Source organism: Photinus pyralis, unplaced genomic scaffold, assembly GCF_008802855.1.
Source record: "Photinus pyralis isolate 1611_PpyrPB1 unplaced genomic scaffold, Ppyr1.3 Ppyr1.4_LG7, whole genome shotgun sequence".
NCBI lineage: Eukaryota > Metazoa > Arthropoda > Insecta > Coleoptera > Lampyridae > Photinus > Photinus pyralis.
In genome coordinates this window covers 35,812,323-35,836,679 of record NW_022170738.1, presented here as the reverse complement: position 1 = coordinate 35,836,679, position 24,357 = coordinate 35,812,323, and the positions used below count along the sequence as shown (strand labels likewise).

Below are 24,357 nucleotides of genomic sequence, written 5' to 3'. Positions count from 1 at the left end.
AACTGCAGCAATTATAACGCGATACTGCAGCAGAATTGTCTAAATCGTGCTTTGGACTTGCCTCAACAGTTTGTGAAGTTTGGTTAAGTACACACAAATGCGAATGGGTAGTTCGCACATTTCACGATTTAAATTTATGACGAGTTGTAACTTGAAACTTTGAGGAGTTATTCTAAAGACTTGAATGTTTACTTTAGGATGCAATTTGAATTGCATTTTGTTTGGAGAACTCTTCAAACTTCTGAATATCTTGCGAAGTATGCCCAATTTGCATTGAAATTGATAGCTTCAATAGGTATTTTATGAGTACCAGTCAAACGGTCCTCGTTTTATGACCGTGTTAATGCACTGTACATAATACCCGACTTAAATTGCTTTTTGTGACACACTTGCCCTATTGAAGGTGTGTATGCACGATAACTTCAGCCATGTATTTGTCCAGTCCCAACACAGTGCCCTAGTTTGTCATGTGGTAGGAATCTCCGACAATGACTATTCAATTCATCTAACATTTGTAACATTTCGACCAGTGAAATGTCGAGATTTCAAATTGTTGAGCCAATCGGAACGAATTATAGTGATAATTTCACGTGTGGTATTTCAGCGAAAACAGGCTTCCGTTGAAAATAACGTATGTACCTATAATCGTTAAGTAAAAATCAAGCAAATTTAATAATTACATTTCGATTGCATTGAAAACCAATATGTAATCAAACGTTAATCAAGGAGTCGACGAAATAAAAAAATTTCCTTTTGAACTATGGTCGTAGCAGCTGCCGATGCCGTCTGAATTCAGAACGGCGCGTTCATCCCAATCTGTGACAGTGACAACACAAACAAACAAATAAGAGAGGTAGTGAATAGTGCGGCACATAAAATATTACGAAATAGCAATTCTAACGTCTGATACGGAGGTAATCGTATATTAAAGCTCACAAAGAATTAATAATTTTAACACTAGCAAAAGTAAAATTTTTATCGACCACGGGTTATCCTTAGAATTTCTGGGTATACAATCATAAACGTGACGTTAAATTCAAGAAAAGTAGTTAGTAACTCGGTGGTTCCCATTCCTTTGTAATTTGATTAAACATTTTCCTGCATCTTCGTAAGAAAGATTCATTATGAGATTACTATGTAAGCTGCGTTTGCACGTATGTATTAAAAACATGACAGTTAATGTACAATTGAACCGTTTGGTTTTACTTTGCCCCCAATTCTTGATTTTAGAAATAATGCTATTTGTCAAATTTCATCCATAGATGCCAATGTGAACGAGATGGAATTATTACAGGGCCGATTGCCCCAGACGCCGCCATTTATCAATAATAAGAAAACGTTATTCTTCCCATCAAGGAAAATGCCAGTAGTTATTTATCACGGTTCTTAAATAATAAATCTTTCCCACTCTCAATGTCATTTTACTAGGCTTCCACTGCAGAAGGTCCGTCTGCTTATTCCATTTATCACAAATACCATTAACATCTGACGATGTTGTCCACTTTTATAGACATCCGAGGGTAGATCATAATTCCACCAGATTATTTGTTAGTTATTAACGCATCGAGCTTTTATAGCGCGGTCTAGACAATTATTTACGCCTGTAATTTTAAGCTCAAAATTATTTGGAACAAAACCTAACGAGATAGCATTAATTTAGACCGCGTTGTTATCGGCGAGTGGAATATTTGAAGCGAAACGCTCTAAAAAGTGGATTAATGTCGGTGACGGCCATTAAGGAATATTACATTAAGAGAGAGAATTCAGCGTTATATTTCGGTCGTTATTGCTTTCGCGATGTTTACAGAATTGAAACGTTCGGATTCGGCTCAATATTTTTTTATGTTGTGCACTTCAAGGTGTTTGCGACGCAGTAATTAACTTTAATTGGGTTATTTATTAAGGCAATATTTTGATAGGGCCTCCAGCAAATTGAAGATAAACTTTATTAAACCAAGCCTGATTACCTCTTTTATATTAAATTACAAATTTACTTAAGAATAAAGGTTCATTTTCGGTGTTATTTTGTAAGTTAGTAGCGTGTTTTGCTTAAAAAGATTATCCAAATCGGTGTACTTTACAGTCGTTACTTTCCTTTATGGTACTTAAGTATAGCGACTTGTAAAGCCTAAATAATAGGGCGGATGGAACGATTTCTCTATAGCACTGTACCGTAGAGGCGTAGTGGTAAAGTGCAAGGATACGGAAGTACTGCACCGAAAATTAAATTCATCATGTTTAAGGACTAGACACATATCCACATTCTTTTGATTCTATTAAAGGTTGTTATACCAAATTCTGATAGGCATGATCTCTTTCTATAAATTTTAAGGGTGCGTGCGTAATTCAATTCACACTTAACGTCTAGTCAATCGATTAGGCGATTCCAATGTTGGATGTGCTAAGATCCAGGAAATAGTAGGATAAAACTTGGTATGTAGGTTGAACAACTCCGATCCGAATATTGCGAATTCCCTTTCGGAATTTTCTATTTCTTAAGAGAGAAAATATGCTGGTGGTAACTTGAAAGTGCATCCTTATTTTAAGTCTCGCATGAGAACACACACTATCTCTAATTCTCGTTTCAGTATTTCCAATATGAATCCTTCTCGTCGCGCGCGATCAATAAATTTTAATTAATTTCGAATTTTTTATATTAATCGCTTACCTCTGCTTTATGAATTTTAATTGGTTAGACATCTTAAAATTTCATCTCTCTGGGATTGGTAATTAAAAGATGGAATTTTATAAGAAAACCAGCCTAGCATTATAATCGGCTTGCTATTAATCATCCGTCTAATTGATTGGAAAATTATACTTAAATTTTAATTAAATCGTGTACGGATTACGTTTTGGAGACAATCCTGAATCGATGAATTTATTCTGTTTTGGGGCAGCACATTTATGTTCTGTGTTATATTTGACTCATATATTTCAATTTTAATTGCAGGTACTTCGACCCTTAGACAACAGTCAAAAAGTTGGAGAGCAGAGCACAAGGCTGCAAGAACTCTAGGAATAATTATGGGGGCATTTATGTTGTGTTGGCTACCTTTTTTTCTGTGGTAAGTTTTTTACGTTAAATTTGGTTTAATTCCTTCGGGGGTAAAATATTTTTCGATTACCTCTTTTTACCGTCTATCAAGTTTAACTCGGCCCTTCATCACAAACAGCTTACAGTTGGTCTCCGCCAGGATAATAAAGTATTATTATTATTATTTGCAGCCCTCGGTGATAATACAAAAAATAATGTTCATTCTATGTCAAATTCAAATATAGAGGTTGAACGAAATTCTTTAAATTTGCTTTTGATTTTTTTTCAAAACCGGTTAAAGTAAATGACTGACTCTTTAAGAGTCCCTCCTCAATTGATAAAAGGAATCTAAATTTCCAACACCCTTAAAGAAATGGGTTTATTACTACCTGAATAGAAGAACCTTATTTATACAGCGCTGATAGTGATATCCGTTGGTCGTCCAAACGTACTAGAAAGTACTGATTGATACACTATGTTGATAAAAAAAGCCTCGTATAATAAATGGCTCACTTGATTTGAATCAAACACGGCCAATAAAAATTTAGATGATCCGACGGCAAGCGTCATGACATATAAAGAAATTATATTTGTGCACAATCGACTGAAAGTTTAGTAATACGCGCGGTTATAAATGCAACTTTATTTCAGATGTAAATAAAGTAAGATCATAAATACTGCTTTACATGAGTATATTCAGGATGGGATAAATGAAGCGGGTCATTGTAAAAGGGTTTTGATGGTGCGATTGGGTGCTGATCGTTGGTCATGAATGTAGATCTTCACCTGTTCTCTGTCTCGTTTCTGCATGCGTTGGTGATTACTCAATATGCCCTTTCCATTTTAACTGGAATTCCCCCACTGCGTGGTTTCGGGATCTCTCCATTACTTCGTCCCCTACTTAGAACTACGAGTACACCCTGGTTGGTCTAAAGTTCGATTAGCTGGATCCGTTGCGGTGTACCGCCCGGATCCGTTCCTCGCGTTCTTCACCTTCACCGTTGTGAGCTGCCGTGGCTTCAGTCGCATGCCTTCTCCTGGCCTGAGAAGTTCATATCCTAGCAGGGCGTTGATGGGCGTCGATCCCGTGGCGGCGTTTTTTCTCGTCCGGAGGGTGAACAGGATGATGGGAAGGTTATTGTCCCACATCTGGGGAGTCTCCCCGTCGAGGTGTATCATTTTGATTTCCTGGTTCCGCCTCTCCACTGGGTTGGCTTTGGACTGGAAGATGGGTGCGTCGTCTAATGGTAACACACCCAGTGTCGGGGTGCGGTATCCCTGGTAACGGAGATGAATTGTGGGCCGTTATCGGAAACTATCGAATACTTCATTCATCTGATGAAGTAACTAATACAGTTAATCCATGGTTTCTTTTGACCCGATGGGGAAAAATGTTTCAAATCAGACAAAAATAAAGAATCTATAAATGATTTGATCAATGAACCATTGAAGGCAGTTTTAATAGAAGAAGCTGGTTATAATTTAATAGAAATTTGCGAATGTGAATGGATAAAATCAGAAACACAAACAATTATCAAGCTTTTAAAGTAACCCGCCGATATCGTTTAAATTTCTTGCATATATGGAGGCTTGCATACTTTAGCAACATAATGTAAATTTCGTTTTTCTATAATTTATTTATCTTTTCTTTTTCCACTAAAACGCGCATAAAACGGAAAAAATTTGGAACGATTTGGCTGTCAAGGTGTAAAGAGATTCAGCTATAATGATATATTGGGAACCCAAACCGACTACAGCGTATCTGTACTAATTTTATACAAGTACCATAGGACAGTTTCAGGTTCTCCAACCCTCCATAACTTGGAGTGATGCCGTTAGCTGCAATTACGCATTCAATTTGAACATTTGATAAATATCACGGCATTACCTTTTCATAAGCAATTTTATCTGAAGCGAATAAAAAGGAAATGTCAGAAAATAAAAATCATGGTAATAAAAACGTCAGTGAAACCTATAAAAGTAACTGACATCAAGGAAATTTGAATGAAAAATTGCGTTGGCGAAATATTTTGGGCGTTTCCAGAGAAAATATGCTTTCATTTTGTAAGTGCGGATCTGAGATCCCATTACCAAGCTTCCCTTACACCTGAACATTATTTAAAGTTACCAGCTCTTCTTGTGAGATTATGTGGGGGTCGCGAGTTAATGGGCGGTAAACTATTGTTTGCAAGTTTTATTTTTCTTTCCAAATGCTTTTTGCGTAACAATGGGGGAAAAAAAGAGCGATCGAAGCTTAGCGATAAATGAATTACACAACCTACATTTTACGAGTCGAGTTTCTATCAAGAGAATAACATCAATATACTGTTTGGGTAGCTTTTCTGGCGGCACTTGGCACTGTTCCAATTCTAATGGCGTTAACTTTTTTATTATCTTTTTTTTAGCTGATACTGCATGTATCTAGGATGCACGAAATAAAGTATGTTATTATGCTACACTTTATCTCTTAAATTACTCGAGTTCTTTTGGACTGCTCATAATAGATACGTTTTGGTAACGAGATTTAAATAATAACGAACCTAATTTATTCAACACAACTACGCATGCACGCACATGATACGAGTATATATGTTTTCTTAATAAATTCAATTTCTCTCTCATTTCGTATGCTGGGGATGATTAACGTTTCCTACGCGCTTGCATTGTAAACGCTCTGATGCTACTACCTACAAGTGCTGTCTAGTTAGACTTTCTCGACACCTTTTGTTAACTACTCTCCTAGCTTGCACAAACGAATCCAGAATACTCACGCCCAAGTTTAATTATAACAATTTATGTCTTCTAAAACATCCTCGTGTTCCCACTGCGTCTGGGAAATCACCTTCTCAGCGATTTCGAACGTTCATAAGTACGGGTTAATAATCTTATATTATTTAACCCTCATTCCATTATAACTATAATACTTACAGCAACTTATCGTTTTAAAGCCAGTTATCCTCAAAATAAGCATTAAGCCCATTGCAATAAAAATGAAATACGAATTCAAGTTAGTGGCGTATATTGCTTCGTTGACTTTGTAATAGAGTTCCTCGAAGAAAACTTGGTTCATTAAAACGGAAGCACAAAATAACTAGATGTAAACTGGGAGGTTTCGTTAACGTTTACGTTATGCTCAACGGGTACCCAAGAGGTGGAATTTCCAGCGAGCAATTTTTACGAGTCCGACCATTTCAACAGTAAAATTTTGAATACCTGGGATGAATGTACTTTTACGCGATTTAATATGTTTTAAGAGAATTCGTGTTTTATCGTTTATCGCCTTTTGTGGATTGGTGCTTTAAAATAACATTTGTAAATTTTAGAAATTAAAATTTTATGGCGTATAGTATACGTATAATACACACGTGTAAGTAATGATCCAATTGCTAAAGCTTCCATTCTTATAGGTAAACGCAAAAGGGCATACAATTATTTCTTATTAATTTACACTCATATCTGAGTATTAGAAGTAGTGATGTGGTTTGTAAAATAACGATTTGTAAGTTACATAAAAAAACGGTTATATTACGGGTAACTTACAAGAGATCGGTTTTTTTTAATGTAATTTATTTAATTTTTAATGTAATTTACGTAACTTACGTTTTTTATTTAAAAAACCGTAATTTTTGTAAGTTACATCAATGTAATACCTATTTGATACATTTTGATCGGTATTACCATAGACCATCAACGGTACTACCAACGTAAAGGATTCACCGTTGAATCTACTTTGGTTTAATGAAGATGATACAGCATCTAATTCGCGATCTGGAACTTCTTCTTCCAAACGACGCGTGATGGCGAAATACCCACTACTTGGGTATTTTATTTAATACACCAAAATATATAATTTAACAACTGTTTTTGTTTTTAAACCCTCACAAAATTCAAAAGGTTTATGGAATATTAAAAAAACATAAAAAACATAAATTACTGGTAATTTTACTGCAAAATTTCGTTTTTTTTAAAATGGTAAGTTATATAAATTTTATAAAATACATAAAAAACATAAACAATTGGTAATTTTACACGTAATATTACGCACTTTAAAAAAACGTGTAATTTAACATCTCTAATTAGAAGGAGTTTTCAAATATTTCCAGGAATTTACAGTTCTAACTGGGAATTTGCAGATCTTTCGGAGATCTCATTGGAAAGTTACAATTTTATCTTTTTATTAAATCTATGCAACATTTGGATTTGGATCTGTTTTTTAACTTCAAAATTTTACTCGTAAAATTTCTTGAAGGACGCAATTCATATTGATATAACAAAATTTACAATTTAGCTTATTTATGCAGATGCTAAATCTACCCCTTGAGCAGTTCAATCTGGAAAACAGGATCACCGTCTCTTTAGGATTCGTGGAATGGGCCCAAGTTACTGGCGTTAGACTCTGGCTTACGTAGCGGGTCGGTTTTGGAATTTTGGAATATACCAGCTCTTTAACGGAACCTCCTGTATACACCCTAATACTTAAAAAAACCTAAAAAAACGTACTGTCCTACAAAAATTCGAAAAAAATCCTCCTGTTACAACCATTGCAACATTTTCAATATTATTAGTTCTCTTTCAATCAAGAAACGTGCTATTTTGTTATAAAAAACCTGAAACATAGTTGATAATTTTGGTTTATGGGAGACATTTACCGAAAGGAGCGTGTCACTTGAATTTATGTGGAGCACACAACGCCCTTGCCAGGGTTTATCAAAGATTCTTTTCGTGAACCTCTAAGGCACTAAATTAGCAGATACGGTGTTCCAGTTTATTTAAAGGGAAGCGTAATGCAAATTGTAGACGTAAAGTAAATGTAAAAGGGAACACAGGTGGAGGGGGTTAATTCTATATTATGAGACTAAGCTGCGGAAACCGACTAGACCCATATCTACTAAGGGGGATACAAATTATTGCTCGCGCTCCTTCGGTTTGGTATTTGAGAGATGTCTCTGGTTACGTTCAAGAAAATTCTTCTGTAAGAACCATACACGTGGACTCAAAATTTCCACTAAAAAGCCTATATTGTATGTTCAAAACCCTCACCGATTTCGGATTTCTGATTAATGTGGAATAATTTGAATTAGTGTGAATTAATTTGAATTAATTTGAATTATTTTGAATTAATTTGAATCAATTTGAATTAATAAATAATTTGAATTACCGTGAAATAATTTATACTAACATGAGATAATTTGTATTAACGTAAATTAATTTGATTTAACGTATAAAAATTTGAATTAACGTGAAATAATTTGTATTAACATGAATTAATTTGAATCAACGTGAATTATTCTGAATTGACGGGAAAGAATTTGAATTTGTTTGAATTTATATATGTATCAGTTCCAAGAAACACTAATATTATATCAGTTCCAATAAAAATTCACTTTCGTATGAGCCAATTTTGACCAAACCTTATGGGTTGGTGAAACTCATAAATATCTCGGTCAAGTTTGTGAATTTACACCATTTTTTAACAAAATGGCGGCCACTTTTATATGTTAAAAGGCTGTAACTTTTCCTTATTTTAACTGACCATGAGTAAACGTTATAGCGTGACGGAAGAGAGGTGGGGGGTTCTATCGAATGGCATGAAGTACGCACGTTTAGGAAGCGGACAAGGTCACCAATCATTCGATTCGGCACGTCGGTCGGTGCTATCGAATGACATCGGGTGCGCACACCAAATGGACCCCGGATGCTACTTGGCGAACCGTACACCGGTGGCGTTGGATTCGTCTCGTCAAGGACTATCTAATAGCTTCAGTGTTAGTTTGAATATCGTAAATTATTTTAATCAAAGTGAATCAATTTGAATTAATGTGAATTAATTTCAATTTGAGCGAATTAATTTGGATTTACGTGAATTAACTTGAATTTACGTGAATTACTTTGAATTAACGCGAATTAATTTGAGCCAAAATGATTTAATTTCTAATGGAACACGATATTAAATCTAAATCTAAATGCGTAAATGGCATTTTGTCGTAAGAATACAATGTGCAAAGCTGAAAATTATACAGGGTGTTCTATTAGAAAAAAACTCGTTTTGTCAAAATTTTGAGAATGCGACTGTCAATTGTGTTTCGGTTTTCACTATTGCAATTAGCATGAAAGCATAATAGTTTAATAATAACGAAACTATAGCAGCATCGCTCTGGTTGGAGCTAGCGCCACTCGATGAACCAGAAATTAAATAATTTCCGAGACGGTGCCACATGCCATTTTTAAAATTAACAACACACCGTGTGCAAATAAACAATAATTAATATGCGTCGCGTTCAAATTTAATTAATCTTCTGTAAAAACTCGCTTTGTGTAAAACGGTATCTCCCAAATCATTTTAATTTAAAAAAACAGGGCATGTACACGAAGTAAAAATAGTGTGCTAGCAACCCTAAACAGTAATGCAGACAATTTTGCTGCCAGTTTTCATGGGCGACATTGACGCTGACCTACATTCCTCCGCCAAAATATACGAACCTTTCACACTTTTTTGTAGCAATTCCTTTATCGGCAGCTATAAACCGACACAGTACGCCACACAAAAAAAAATGTACGAAATAAAGTATCGGATTGCGGGAATTTCTGTAAGCGAAAGTGGGTCGTTTATTTTTACCCTCCTTCAAGGTATAGAAAGATGAGAGTGGTATTTTTTTCTTATTAAATATTTAGTATAGAGGCAAACATTTCCTTGTCAGTTTTCCTTTGGACGTAACACAATGATCAATCAGCTGGCTGGTTTCTAGATGCGTCGCGAAAATTAGAATTCAGCAGACGGGTCCATTGAAAATTAATAATGCTTATTTGGGTAGAGGGTTGCGATTTTCCAGTCGAGCTTGTGATTTTGTATTGATGGCTGTTAAATTAATTTTTCCGGGCGATTACATTTGAAACCTTTGGGTTTGTTTGTATTATACGCTCGATCTGCCCAATATCAAAACACTGGAACAACGCGGATATAACAAATTTTCTTTTCGTTACGTTATATTAATAACCTTGCTATTTACCGAAATCTACGAGACTCGAATTAAGATTTAATGGCGTATAGAAATATGAAACCCTTCCTTTTCTTTAACGTTATCTGTTTAATAGAGCTCGAAGAGGGTTTATATGAACAATTAATTTACGTCATTGCGGACTTGCCCTTGAGGGTTTCGTATTGTGACATTAGCTTCAGGCCATTGAAATTTTGTACAACATCCATTTTCTAAGGAACTTTCTTATCGAAATTACACGGTTTTTAGGCACTTGTACTTGTGGTTAGTTTTGCGTAACGAATTTGCAAACTTCCAAAAGTAATTCTTCGGTAAATGGGTGTAATGAAAGCTTTCTGTGGCGGGGCAGAGAAATTTTCGTGTGAAGTTAATGATCAAACTTGGCGTGGTATTGTTTATAAAGGGCTACACTGAAATGAATACGAAAATGTTTGTTGCCACCCTTGCAAATGCATAGTTTAACCCTCCCCAGGCGTCAACATTCCTGTACTTTCAAAATGAATAAAGATGTATTATATGAAGGTTGTCTTATACACCTTGTCGAGTTTAGTGCCCATAAGGCAAGTAAGATAACTTTTGTATAATAGAAAGTGCTCTGTGGTGTACTTCCTTAGGACGTTATGAATTTTGAATAAACTTGCGCTGCATGCGTGGTTAATGGTGTTCTTTTAATTCAAATTGTAATGGAAACGTCTTTCTCCAAAACATACAATGATTTTTCACTTTTTTTTTAATAGAATTTTTTTTAATAAGTAAACGTTTAATGAAAATAATAGAACAGGAACAAATTACATATAAGAACGGGGTTTTAAAACATAGTAAATTTCGTCAAAACAATTTAAAAAAAATTTCACAACACAAATAATACAATTAGTTTCAACCGTAACTCCAAGCAAATTTGTTACTTTTTTTTTAAAATAGCAAGAATAGTGCCTAGTGACATTTACTCAGCCCTACTATGCTTAGGGTGGAAGAGCAGCACAAATTACGATAATTGCAGCACAAACTCATATCACATTTCACTAATTCGAAAAGGTGCCTTTACATTCCGAAATTTATGTAGTCTTACGTACGTACATGCGCAATGTAGAATTTTTCAAGAATGTCACCATTCGACGGTCTCCTTCGAGGTTCCTTTACCAACATTCTATGTCTATGTGGCTCAGTGGTAGAGCGTTGGGCTATAAAGCCGGAGGTCGGGTGTTCGAACCTGGGCTGATGTAAGAATTTTTCCTCTGTGACAGAAATGGGAATTTTCTTAGATCAGTTTCGAGCATCCTGCCGAGTATTCCGAATTGGGTTTTTCTGCAGCTTTCCTAATTCTTAAGGTAAATACCGGATTGTAGAGAACAGCGGCACCTCTAAAAAGCATTATGCGAGTATCTCTGTAATTGGGTGCAAGCCTGTTGATAAATGATAAATGATAAAGGATAAACGATAAACGATAAACGATAAACGATAAACGATAAACGATAAACGATAAACGATAAACGATAAACGATAAACGATAAACGATAAACGATAAACGATAAACGATAAATGATAAATGAATCCTTGCAGTACTAGGTCCACTATCTAGAATCTGGTTTCAGTTTACTAATTATGGAGAAATTGGTTTCAAAAACACCAATGCAACTGTGGAAATGTCTTAGAGCAAAACGGGCAACACCGTTTCATCTGCTTATCTAGCATTTGCGACACACGGAGTTCAATCACAGTTTGTTCAATTCTTCTTTTTGCTCTTTCTATTTTTGTTTCCGACACTTGTTTCACTAGTCTTTCGATTTTCATTCTTTCTGGACCACCATAGCTGCCTGCTTTAGATTAGTTCCTGTACAGGAGAATAAAAATTCTCCTATCCATTGCTGGCTGAATAAATTCTCTTATACAGGCACTAATCTAAAGCAGGCAGCTATGGTGGTCTCTCGGGTGGTCTACAAAGAATGAAAATCGAAAGACCAGTGAAGTTGCTTTTGCAATGCTCCTTTTTAAGATTGAACGCAGTTTTACCCCGATTTAATAACCGAGATCTCCACGACAAGACGGAAAATTTTCACCCTGTATTGTGTTTATTTTCCCCTCATCGGTTCGACGTTAAGCGTTGGTTCGAATTTTTTTCATCTATTTCCATTTCAGTTCCCCGTTTCCTTTCTTTTTCCATTCACTGTGATAGTAGGAATCGTAATAATATTCTATTTATTTTTACAGTAATTTTATCTATGTTGCGATACGTTGCAACCTGTGAGTTATGCATAAATCACAATCTCCACTTTGAACATAGTAAAACGCTTCCATTTGAAATTATTTCACATATTTTGAGGTAAAAAGAATTTTTTTAAATGCAGGGTGTTTGAGAGCGACCGCCATCTTGATTTGTTTTAATGGCGACATGTCATGTCATACATCATTAGAAAGCTTATTTTTTTTCTCTTTCTTACGATCATAATCATGTATGGCGTTGAATTAGAAAATAATGCAGATAAGTTTGAAAAACTTTGCCGTACGTTTGACTGACTAATGTATTGCACTTTAAATTTAGAGACATTTAAATTTTGTGAAATATGAACCATTTGGCAGTTGAACGTGTAAGCTTCCGTTCCATCATTAATAGAGACCCTGTATAAGACGATGAAGCGATATTTTAACCATTGAGTGAAAGTCACGCGTGAATTAACTTTAGTTTCCCTTTAGCGTCGTGTGTAATACAAATCTTCATTTTATAGCAGAAGCCATATAAATCATTGTAAAGCTTCTGAAAATTTTGAATTTAATTTAGACCTTAAAAATAGTAAGCTTAGGCTCCGTCTCGAGGTCGTTTCCATAGAAACAACATTTTCATATGAACGTCATTTTATATCGTGCTTCGTGTCACATTTTAAACAAGAAAGACATATGCACAATCATCTGTTTCACTGTATCTATCCTCACTCAAACCTGTTAAAATATCAATTTAACATCTGCTAGAAAATAGAATAAAAAATCCACTTAGGTCACTTTCTGTAAATGCAAAAGATTTACTGAGTTTGTAATAGGCTTTACTGGATCTGGATTTTACACCTACCAACGTTTCTTTTGATTTGGCAATATTCCACGAAATGGACGGTCTATTATCCTTTTCATCCGAAGTATTTTATTTACAAAGACAGTGATTTTTATAAGAAAACGTCAATCAGGCCACTTAGTTAGAAATGTATTCGAGTATAACGTCAATACGATCTCATCTTATGTCACTTATTTTTAAATTATTTTGCAGGTGTAATAAAAACTACTATAAGAAACGCGTGTATAATAATTGGTCTTAAAGCACTTGCAACGTTTAAAAGCACTCCGCTACGCGTCGTACCATTAAACTCGTTGCGTGTGCTTTAAACACTTGCTTCTACACTTGTCTCTTAATTTACTATTTTTTTCATTAAGTGAACGAAATTGGCGGCTTTGTGTAAACAAGAAAACACATTAATTAGACCATGTTCTTGGTAAACGTAGGAAAGTTTATAAATACTACCCACCACTTCGAAACTTTATTCGTTCACAAAGTTGTAACATAATAAGCCCTAACTGAAAACTACCGGTAAAATAATTTTGTGACATTGTTCCTGCAGGAACTGCATAAAACGTGCACTGTAACTGTAAATGTTATACACACGCTGCATTAAAGGTGCTTTATGACGTTCCTCGTCAGATAAAGCTACGATTACAATAAAATTTACATTCACGTCACTCTCTTAAATTTCCGCATAACCGAAAGCGAGAACTATACTTGACGGGGCGCGTCAAATTACCGGAAATCCGGCATTCGGATATTCCACTTAACCTTCGAGAAAATTCGACTAGAAGAATCTACGTAGAGTATTCTCTACACGCTCGCGTTTACAGCTGAATGTTCCCAACCTTCCGTTGATTTATATTAAGGTACAAACCTAAGCAAGGCGGGGAGTGAAACAAGCTGCAACTGACTGGTTCGGCGGGCTACTCTCAACTAGAGCATGCAACTTAAGTAAAGCTATTGATCTCGTTCTTCCTAAATTGCGTATGTGGAAACATTATAAATTTCGGCACGTCATCCTCTTATTGGTTTAAATCATTACGGTTGTTCGAACAATTGTTTGCGTGGATCGTTTTGGGCTCCTAGAAATATTCGACCAAACGAAATACTCGTGTAGAATGTTAAAGTACCAAAAGGTGTTCAATTTGTGAAACGCGCCCATTTGAGCTGAGAGATTAATGGACAAGCCGTGCCGAGTCGCATACGGCGAAGAATATTTGACAAGTACGAATAGGTATGCAATACAGCGAAGGGCAACGTTTAAATTGTTATATTGTTAAATCCAGCCGCAATGTACACGAGAACTAGGTTAATTAATTCTAGCCAGCATATGATTTGCATAAGTTTGCAACGTAGCAAACAATGGAATGAGATTCAGCAAACACAGCTGTAATTAGCGCGGTATAAACGATGTCTTCATCTAGGAGTAAATGCAACTGCCATCATAACAACACGGCGATTGCACAATTCAACGTGTTTCTCTCGTTTCAAAAACAATATTGCGATACATTAACATACTAATATTAGACATTTCCGATTTATAGTTGCTCATAATTCAGTTAAACTTTCCAGACTACGTGAATTGAGATAAACATTGACATGGCGACGTCGCTTAAAGTTAAAGGACCTCTTACCTCGTGGTATTATTTAGCGATCAATCCCGCGTCTTATTTTCTCAATCATAGCGCACCCGTACCAATTACGACATCTAAGTAATACAGGGTTGGTGCTTGCAACATTTGAAAACATGCTCCATGCTTTATCGAGTACAAGATTCATTCGTAGTCTAAATTCTCTAACCAGTTTGTAATAATAATTAATTGCTCCATTCAAAGCTCTCACGGCAACAATTAGTGGTTCCACGTCTATCAACAGATTTTGTTAGGCGGTACATAAATTACTGCTTTCGATTTGAGGTGCCAGCAATGTCCCACTTCACTGATCCTTCCACCTGTCATAAAAGCACTTTTCCTTTCTAGAGCGCTTTATACGAATACGTTTTATAGCCCAACACTCGAGTGCGGTTTGCCGAACGAGTGATCAGAGTCCTCGAGAAACCACGTACGGCACGGCTTCTTACTTCAGATAATAACACTTTACCCTTATTTACTTTAACTTTTATTGAACTTTATGTAACGCCTACCGTATGAGACAAATTATACCACCTTTTATGGGCACAACGTGATATTATCTTTCCTGCAGCATTACACTACGTCCTAAATACACTCTGCGCAGTTAATAGATGTTGAGTCGTATGATCTAGGCCTAAAGAAGGAATGACAGCTTTGTCTACATTTTGTGCATTAATTAAGTTTAGGATTGACGCATCAGCTTGGTAGACTCTTGGGTTTATTACCTTTTGTATGGATTTATTTACTACTTGTTTCCATCAAATAATAAAAGATTACTGGCAAACGAAATTGACTCACAGAGCTCTTACTTTGCAAGAACTAAATCCCTTACCTATGTCACCAATCCCAAAGCTTTCGAAAATAATTCTGTTTTCTCACCCCCTTTTGACACTAAACCTTTCTGAAGGATTTTAAATGACTAACGTAAATTTTAGATTGTGTTTTTCTGGTTCCGAGTTTAAGAGCAATGTTAGGTGAACCAATGAAGCATTATATATGAGGTTCCTGTAAATGGTATGCACATTCTTGCAACAACCTTTATAGAAGGTGTCTTAGGGGATCAAAATACGTAATTTTTGAAAAATAAGTTCACAACAAGACCATTCGTGGATAAATGTGTATTTTTACTACTTTAAGATTCCCTTGAGTATGTGTGATCCAGGTACAATTTTTAAACGAAGGTCTGTATCGAAAGAACGCAATACGTGAGGTGGATAAATTTTATATCTTCTTGCACCTCTGTTATTTTGACGTGTGATAAAGTAATAATCAGCCTTTGTTTCGGAGAAAACCAAAACGCCTCTAGCATTCATGAAAATGTAACTTCTGAAGTTATAATTCTTAAAAATTTTTAATTTACAATGCACGATACAAAATTTAAGCGAAGTGTAAGGGGTGGTTTTAACGGGCTTTAATTTCAACCACATCCCTTATCCCCTAATACAGGCTTGCTGAACATTGCTTACTCACTAACCAATTCAATTATTGTGTTTGGGTAACACCATATAATTTTTTACATTCTACATAACTGAACTACATGATCTACAGTGATATTCATGTAGAAGTAAACAGGGATTTCCTATAGGAATTTCCTCATGTCTACTTTTACATGATAAAAAGTCTCCTGAAAGACGCCTAATTTTATGCAACCAGAGTAACTACCTACAACAAATGAGGATCTTCCTGTCATATTATAGTAGATTATACACGAGTCAATAATGATAGCTATTATTCTCGAGGAATATTTACGAACTGAGCCGCTTTAGTGGCGAGGGGGTAAAATTCCGAGAGTATGGTAGCCATTATTGCCAGATACTCTACTTTATCTACGACTAATTTAATAGCTTGATATTTTATCCATTTTAATACAAAAAAATATACACAAACAATACACGACCCGCTTGACACTTACACATTTGACGTTTGTTTTGTTTCCATGAATATTAAATTTACGTAAATTTTGTGATTTGAGTACAAGAAGGCGTAAGAGTCATTATCATTGGTCATTAATCCCTAAGGGAATAATGGATGGCATTATACCGGACAAACCATAAGTAAAATACTCACATTACATATTAGTCGTAGATAAATTAACTTGAATATTATCGCTTTGAGTTGCCTATTCTATTTTCGGTTCGTGTGTGCGATGTATTCAACTAAAGAAAAAGTTGATATTTCCAATTGGTATAGTGGCGATAACGGTTAAAGGAGGTTAGGAGATTTATTTTCTGTGAAGCTAAAGCAACAATATTCAAATTAATAATTAATATGACAGCCAGATCTTTATTTGTTTCAAGAAGTTATTTTGGTTGCATAACATTAGGAGTCTTTCAGGAGACTTTTCATCATGTAAAAGTAGACATAGGAAATTCCTATAGGAAATCCCTGTCTACTTCTACATGAATATCACTGCATATTGTAAATGATAAAAGTTGAACAGATGAAAGTATGAGGTAGGAAAAAGAGGAATAAATGTTTCAAAGACTAAGGTAATGCAAATAGGACAAGAAAACAAAAAATTGATATCATTTTAACCCAAGGATAACGTGTTGAGCAAGTAGAACCATTAAAATAGATACAGAGGGTAATATATGAGAGAAGAAATTAACGAACGACTACAAAATGCTACATATTATATGACAGCCTCAGCAATGCATGTTAAATTAGTAGATTATATTGGAAAATAAAAACAATGTTTCACTAATTATATTTTATTTATTTGTTTTCGCTATCGATTTCGGACTGTGAGTCCATCATCAAACGATAGGTCAATAATCACAAGAATGAATCATGTGAAACATGCATATGAAGATAGTACTGAAGACTTCGATCAGTGGGTCCAACGATGCTTTCATAAATAAGAAAGTTAGCATTGCGCATGCGCAAAACCAAATTTTGCAGCTGGTGGTAGATTTACTTTTATTCCAAGCACCTACGTGTCAAATTTCATTTAAATGCTTTTTCTATCTAATTTTGTCATTTAAAGTGATACTTTGTAAAACTCGTTGACGTTGTCAAGTGCTTTACTTTTTACAACCAGTTCTGAAAAGTAAAGCATTTCACAACTGATGAAAACTATCACTATTTAAATGTCAAAATTACAAAAAATACTGTGTGAAACACGTTGAGAAACACTATTATTCGTAACTTACGTTCTTTTGCGGAAGTCCCTTCGCTCGTTTCCGTAGAAATCCGTTCGTTACGAAAAATAGTGCTTTTCCCAACTATCTGCACTAATAACTATTGTGTATATATAAAGTTTTATTTTATAAAAAGAAACTTTATTCTAACTTAAATTGAAACTTTTATTTGACAACGTGAAAACATTTTTATTCTATTAATAATTATGACAACTTTACCTGCATATTTTTTAACAATTTAAAACTATACGTCTAATACCTCCACATATATGTAATGTTCTTTACTGAGACCACACTGTATTTTTTTTATATACGCACTCAATTTTGTTTTATATTTATATTTTAAATCCGTCAACAAATAAAAAACTTGACTGAGCATCCTCGATCCATTCCTTGACGAGTGTCTTCAATTTGTTTTATAAGAAACATCTTCAGTTAAAATTTCAAAAAACCGTGGTACACAAGTAAGAAAGTTATCTGCCCATAAGTAATCAGTTTCTTGACTGCATTCATTCATTTACCATTTGCAAGATGCAACTTCTGTTAAAGTTTGGTAAAAATCCGGTCACAAATAAGAAAGATAGCGTTACGTATGTGTAATCCATTTTTGACTCCCATTTCAGTTTTCAAGAAGAATCCTAACCTAAAATTTTGAAGGATTGGTTCACAAGGTAACGACTGTGGGTCTGGGCATGCGCAATAATTGTTTTACGTGTTTTTAGTCCGAGTATGTACAATTTATTTTTTGATGTGCATTCAATTCTTTCCTTCCTTGTTTTAAATTTTCAAAAAAATCCGTCCACAAATCAAAAAGTTAGCGCTGCGCATGCACAACGTATTTATTCTTTGACACGTCATTGCAATTTGATTTTATAAGAAGCATTGATAAGCACCATAAACGGCAAATGTGTAAAATCATGAAAAATTTTTGATTCTATACTATAACTTTTTTAGTAATCAACGCAGAAAAAATTCCTTTGAAATTTTTACGGATTCCAAAAGTTGCGCGACAGAGTTGGTTTCTGGTAGATCCATGTTTTTGGAAATTACAAACAAACCACAATTTTAATGAATGCAACTGTCTGGGGTTAATTAGTTTGACCAAAAATGGGGAACATTTATTTAAATTATTACAGAATAGGAGGAAATTTCAATCCGTAACAAAATGCACTTTACTGTCTTATTGGTTTTTCCGCTACGACAATTAATATATCTCCTCCCGCAAAATTGCTTGATATGAAATGTTCAAATTTCTCTACCCGTCTCAAAATGTCTATATTCGTAACAAAATTTGAGAAAAAATTTAAAGGTAAATTTACAGCTACCGGTAATATGAAGCGACACAGAGAACAATTCGACAAATTATACTTAACTTTTTTCATAAAAAACGATTCCTCCAACATCAGATAATACCTTATACACAGTAAAAAATTGCTCAGAAAACCTCATTAATATTATTTCACTTGGTTCGGATGATGTTAGCAGTCAGGGTCTTTATACTAGGTAGGAGTTCTATGAACTTTCTAAAGACAGTTTATGCATAAGCAGTGAACTGTAGGTTTGATAATGCTAATACCTATAATTCCATTGCGCTGTATTATCTCAATAATATAACGCAGATTTATGAAGAAAACAAGACGTTAGACGAGTACCATGCCAAATTTTTGGATGGAAAAGCGGGAAAAGCCAAGGAGTCAATGGATGACACGCATCAAAACAGCATGCGACCGTCGTTACGCAGTGCGCGCAACCTAGATGAAGTCGACTCCAGCCAGAACCCAAAGCTTATCGAGGAAGAAGAAAATAATAATAATGATTTTCCAGTACATAACAAATTAAATAATAATAATGATTTAACAGTTACTAAGGATAATACAATAAATAATAATATTACAAAAGATAGAGAAATAATTAATAATAATGATTTTTATATAAGATTAAAAGATCAAATTATAGTACCTCCTAAAGCGGAGATAAATTGCATAGGTGTCAACAAAAAATTTAATCAAATTCATGAAGAGTTTATAACACTTGAACCCCAGGTAATAGTCCCAGGTGTGTATTGTGCAAGAACAATTAACAAAAATAATCAACAAATTATAGCTAGACTAATCAATTTAAATAATAAAGAAATCGTACTACAGAAAAACATAAGACTAAGTACTATAGATCCAGTAGACCAAATATTAGAAAACCACAACAAAACCCAAAAGGTCAATAAAATAAACATGGCAAATCCAAATTGGATTCAAGATAATTTTGATTTTGGAGATTTAGACGGAAAAACTATTGAACTTTTATATTCATTAATTACCAGATACGCAGACATTTTTGAAAATGAACCAGATCAAGCTAACGTAACTCACAAAATTAAACATAAAATTATAGTAGATGACAATGTAAAACCAATCGCAAAAAGACCCTACAAAATTCCTTTCAAACATAGAGATATTTTAAATAACGAGATAGATAAACTTTTAAAAGCAAATATTATTGAAAAATCATCAAGTCCCTGGAGTGCGCCAACAGTGCTCATTGTGAAAAAATTACCAAACGGACAAGAAAAAATTAGGTTATGTATAGACTATAGAAGTTTAAATTCAGTTACAAAAAAAGATGTTTTCCCCTTACCTCTGCTACAAGAAGCAGTAGATCATCTTTCAGGATCATCACTTTTTTCAACTTTTGACGTAACTTCAGCTTACTACCATATTCCGATGGAAGAAGATTCGAAACAATACACAGCATTTTCAACAGCACATGGTCATTGGCAATTCAATGCAATGCCTTTTGGTCTCTGTAATGCACCAGCAACTTTTCAAAGGTTCATTAATTTTACATTAGAAGGTCTCATAGGTGACATTTGCTGGGTATATTTAGACGACATTTTAGTACACAATTCAACCGGTATAAAAGATCACATAAAAAAATTAGCAACAGTATTTGATCGATTTAGAGAAGCAAACATAAAATTAAAACCCTCAAAATGCAAATTTTTAGCAAAACAGGTAAAATATTTAGGTTATATAATCACACAAAATGGAGTAAGGCCGGACCCAGAAAAAATTGAAGCCATTAACCAAATTCCAATCCCGAAAACATTGAAACAAATCAGATCATTTTTAGGCATGATTAATTTTTATAGGAAATTCATCCCAAATTGTGCAGATATTGCTAAACCGATAACGGAATTAACAAAGAAAGGTGTCAAAATTAAATTCGACCAACCAGAAACTTCAGCGTTTAACAAACTAAAACAAGCGTTAATCACAAAACCAATACTTATTTACCCAGATTTTAATAAACCATTTATTTTAGCAACCGATGCCAGTAATACAGGCGTAGGATGTGTTTTAAGCCAAATTCAGGAAGGATTCGAAAAACCTATAGCGTACGCAAGTAAAAATTTAAATAAAGCAGAAGCAAATTACAGTACAACGGAAAAAGAACTGTTAAGTGTCATTTTTGGAATTAAACATTTCAGATGTTATTTGTATGGTAGAAAGTTCACTATTGTTACAGATCACAGACCCCTCAGGTATTTATTAAATTTAAAGGACGGAAACCAACGACTACTAAGATGGTCATTATTAATTTCAGAATATGACTTTGATATTATACATCGACAAGGTAAACTTCACGGAAACGCAGACGGTTTAAGTAGAGCTTTTGAATCAACAACTAGCACGGATGACAAACGGACAGATAACCAAATAAATGCAATAACTAGACAAAACAAACTAGACGAAATCATTCCGATTTGTGATAGGGAATCAATACTTAGAGAACAACAAAAAGATACGTACTGTCAAACTATTATTCAGAAAATTCAGTCAGGAGACAACGACTTTTACTTAGACGCAGACAAAATGATTTTCAAGAATGAAAACGTTCAGGATAGATTAGTAATACCAAATTCGTTAATATTAAAAATTATAAATGATTACCACTCACTACCTATTTTCGGACACCAAGGAATAGCTAAAACCCTTTCAACTATTAAGCATAGATGTTACTGGCCTAACATGACGAAACATATAACAGACTTTGTTACGAGATGCCATGAATGTAATAGGAGAAAAACATCACCACATTTATCTAGAGCACCTTTACAACATTTTCCAGAATTAAACTATCCATTCCAAAGAGTATCTTTAGATATTGTAGGTCCATTACCAACGACAGACGAAGGTAACAAATATCTTTTAACTTTTATAGATCATTTTTCAAAATACGTAGAATTAACACCATTGCCAAATCAAAAAACAGAGTCCATTGCAAAAGCTTTCATAATAAAAGTTATAACTCGTCACGGAACCCCTGAAAAATTATTAACAGATCAAGGAGCAAATTTCATTTCAAATTTAATGAAAGAATTATGTAAAGAATTAGGCATAATAAAATTGCAAACCACAGGTTATCATGCAATGGGAAACGGGGCACTCGAACGAGTACACCGAGATATAAAAAATTTCTTAAGTCATTATGTAAACAAACATCAAACAGATTGGGATCAATTTAGCCCATACTTCGAAATGTCCCATAATTTCACTATTCATAGTTCAACAAATTTTAGTCCTTATTTTTTAATTTATGGTAGAGACCCAAAATTTCCAATAGACAAGACCCTAGAGCCAATTAGGAAAAAATACGACATAGATTCAAATTATTGTTCAGAAGTTTTAACTAGATTAAACATAGCATTTAGAGAAGCCAGAGAAAATAATAAAAAGGCCACAGAAAAATACACAAAACATTACAACAAAAAATCAAAAATTCTCAAATTTAATTTAGGAGACTTAGTTTACGTTTACGAACCAGCAATTCAGGTAGGCACAGCGAAAAAACTACACAAACCATGGACAGGACCATATAGAGTCATAGAAATTTTAAGCGATGTAAACTATAGAGTCAAATTAGTAAACAAAACAAAAGAATTGGTAATTCATAGAAATCGACTAAAGCCATTTTACCAAACCCCAAACCAAAACCAAATATTAACAACACAAAACAGAAAACATTTTAATACATTTGACGAACTTTGGCCACAACCTTACACTAATGATAATTACAATAACGACCCGTCAAACATAGCTTCACACATACTATTAGGACAAAGTAGGTTCCAAAATCAATATACCCCAAGGAGAAATTTTAATAGAATCCCAGACAAGAAAAGAAAGGCTTCACCCTTACACAATTGGAGACCAACAAAAAGAAGAGAAGTATACGGACAGGTTAACAGACAAACTCAAAATTTATTGCGGGAAAATTACAGACAGTTTAGAGATATAAACAATTATGGATCTAGATATTCTCAGGGAGTAAGAAGATCGAATAGAAGGAGATATTAAAATTAAACCACATACCAAAATTCTTTTTCTAATTTTTCAAAATTTCCAAAAATACTATAAAATTAATAAAAAGTATCAACAAAATTCAATTTCATAGTTGAGAGAAAAAAAAAAAAAAAAAGGAGATTCAATACATATTGCGTAAAGGAATACTAGTTATGTACGGAGTGAGCTAACTAGTACCAGTCAAGAACATTTAACAATTTGGATGTTAGAAAACTAATATGGTAAATTACAAACACAATCTAACAACTAACTTGTTATACAAACTAACTAATTTTTATAATAAATAATTATACTTATACTATGTTACTTAAGTCAAATTAATTGTAATTAAATAAGTAGGTACCTATACTTCATCGTTTCATTTTATTATATTTTATTATTTACAGTCAGATTTTAATTACGTTATTCATTATAAAAAATGAAACTACTCTCGGGGATACTAACCTTAAGTGAAATCATAACCTGTGCAGCGCTCATCGCATACACAACAACAACCAATCCAAATTTATGGCGCCAATTACACACATAATTCAAGCATACACTCAACAAATCAATTGTAACCGAATAACACCCCCCATATACCTAATTGACGGAACATAGACAGCTATAACACCTGTACACATTGAAAAGAAACCCCCCACATATTTACAAGTAGACGAAGGAAAACCCTTACAACTGGAACCCATCCAACAAATAGGAGAGAGAGGTCTATACACACAAGAGGAAATTACCAAAATTCAGGAGCAACTAACATTTGGAAACGAGAGTAAAGTAAAGTAAAGAAAAAAAAAAAGACATTATAGGGAATTAGAGACAGTACTCAAGGGAAGTTCAGGATATTAGTTAGACTCTTCAAGTCAAAGAATTTTTGTATTTAAAGGATATGTAAACCTAGTTAGTTAAACAAAAGCTTACTGAAGCAAGCTTTTGTTTCCTAAAGGGGGAAGGAGTATAACGCAGGGCCTATAAAGACATTTATAAAAATAAATTTCGTAACAAGGGAAAAATGCAAAATTGAATGTAGCACAAGTAGAATTAGCCAAGAGGTGTCGATATAGGAAATTGCTTATCAGGCGGTAAAAAGGTTGAGGCACCTCGTGAGCTAGAAAAAATTAGTCAGTAGTGATTGGGTTGGTGAACAGAACCGACAT

At 34.3% G+C, this 24,357-nt stretch overlaps 1 protein-coding gene across 2 annotated transcripts in view; it reads left to right on the top strand.

Annotated features, from left to right (window-relative positions):
- The window catches only part of LOC116176736 (octopamine receptor beta-3R-like), a 203,736-nt gene that overhangs the window by 166,211 nt on the left and 13,168 nt on the right, over window positions 1–24,357 (top strand). For both annotated transcript variants that reach the window (XM_031495495.1, XM_031495494.1), the window contains one exon: window positions 2,951–3,065. In XM_031495495.1, the coding sequence (XP_031351355.1) occupies window positions 2,951–3,065 (115 nt within the window). The remainder of the gene's footprint in view (window positions 1–2,950; window positions 3,066–24,357) is intronic.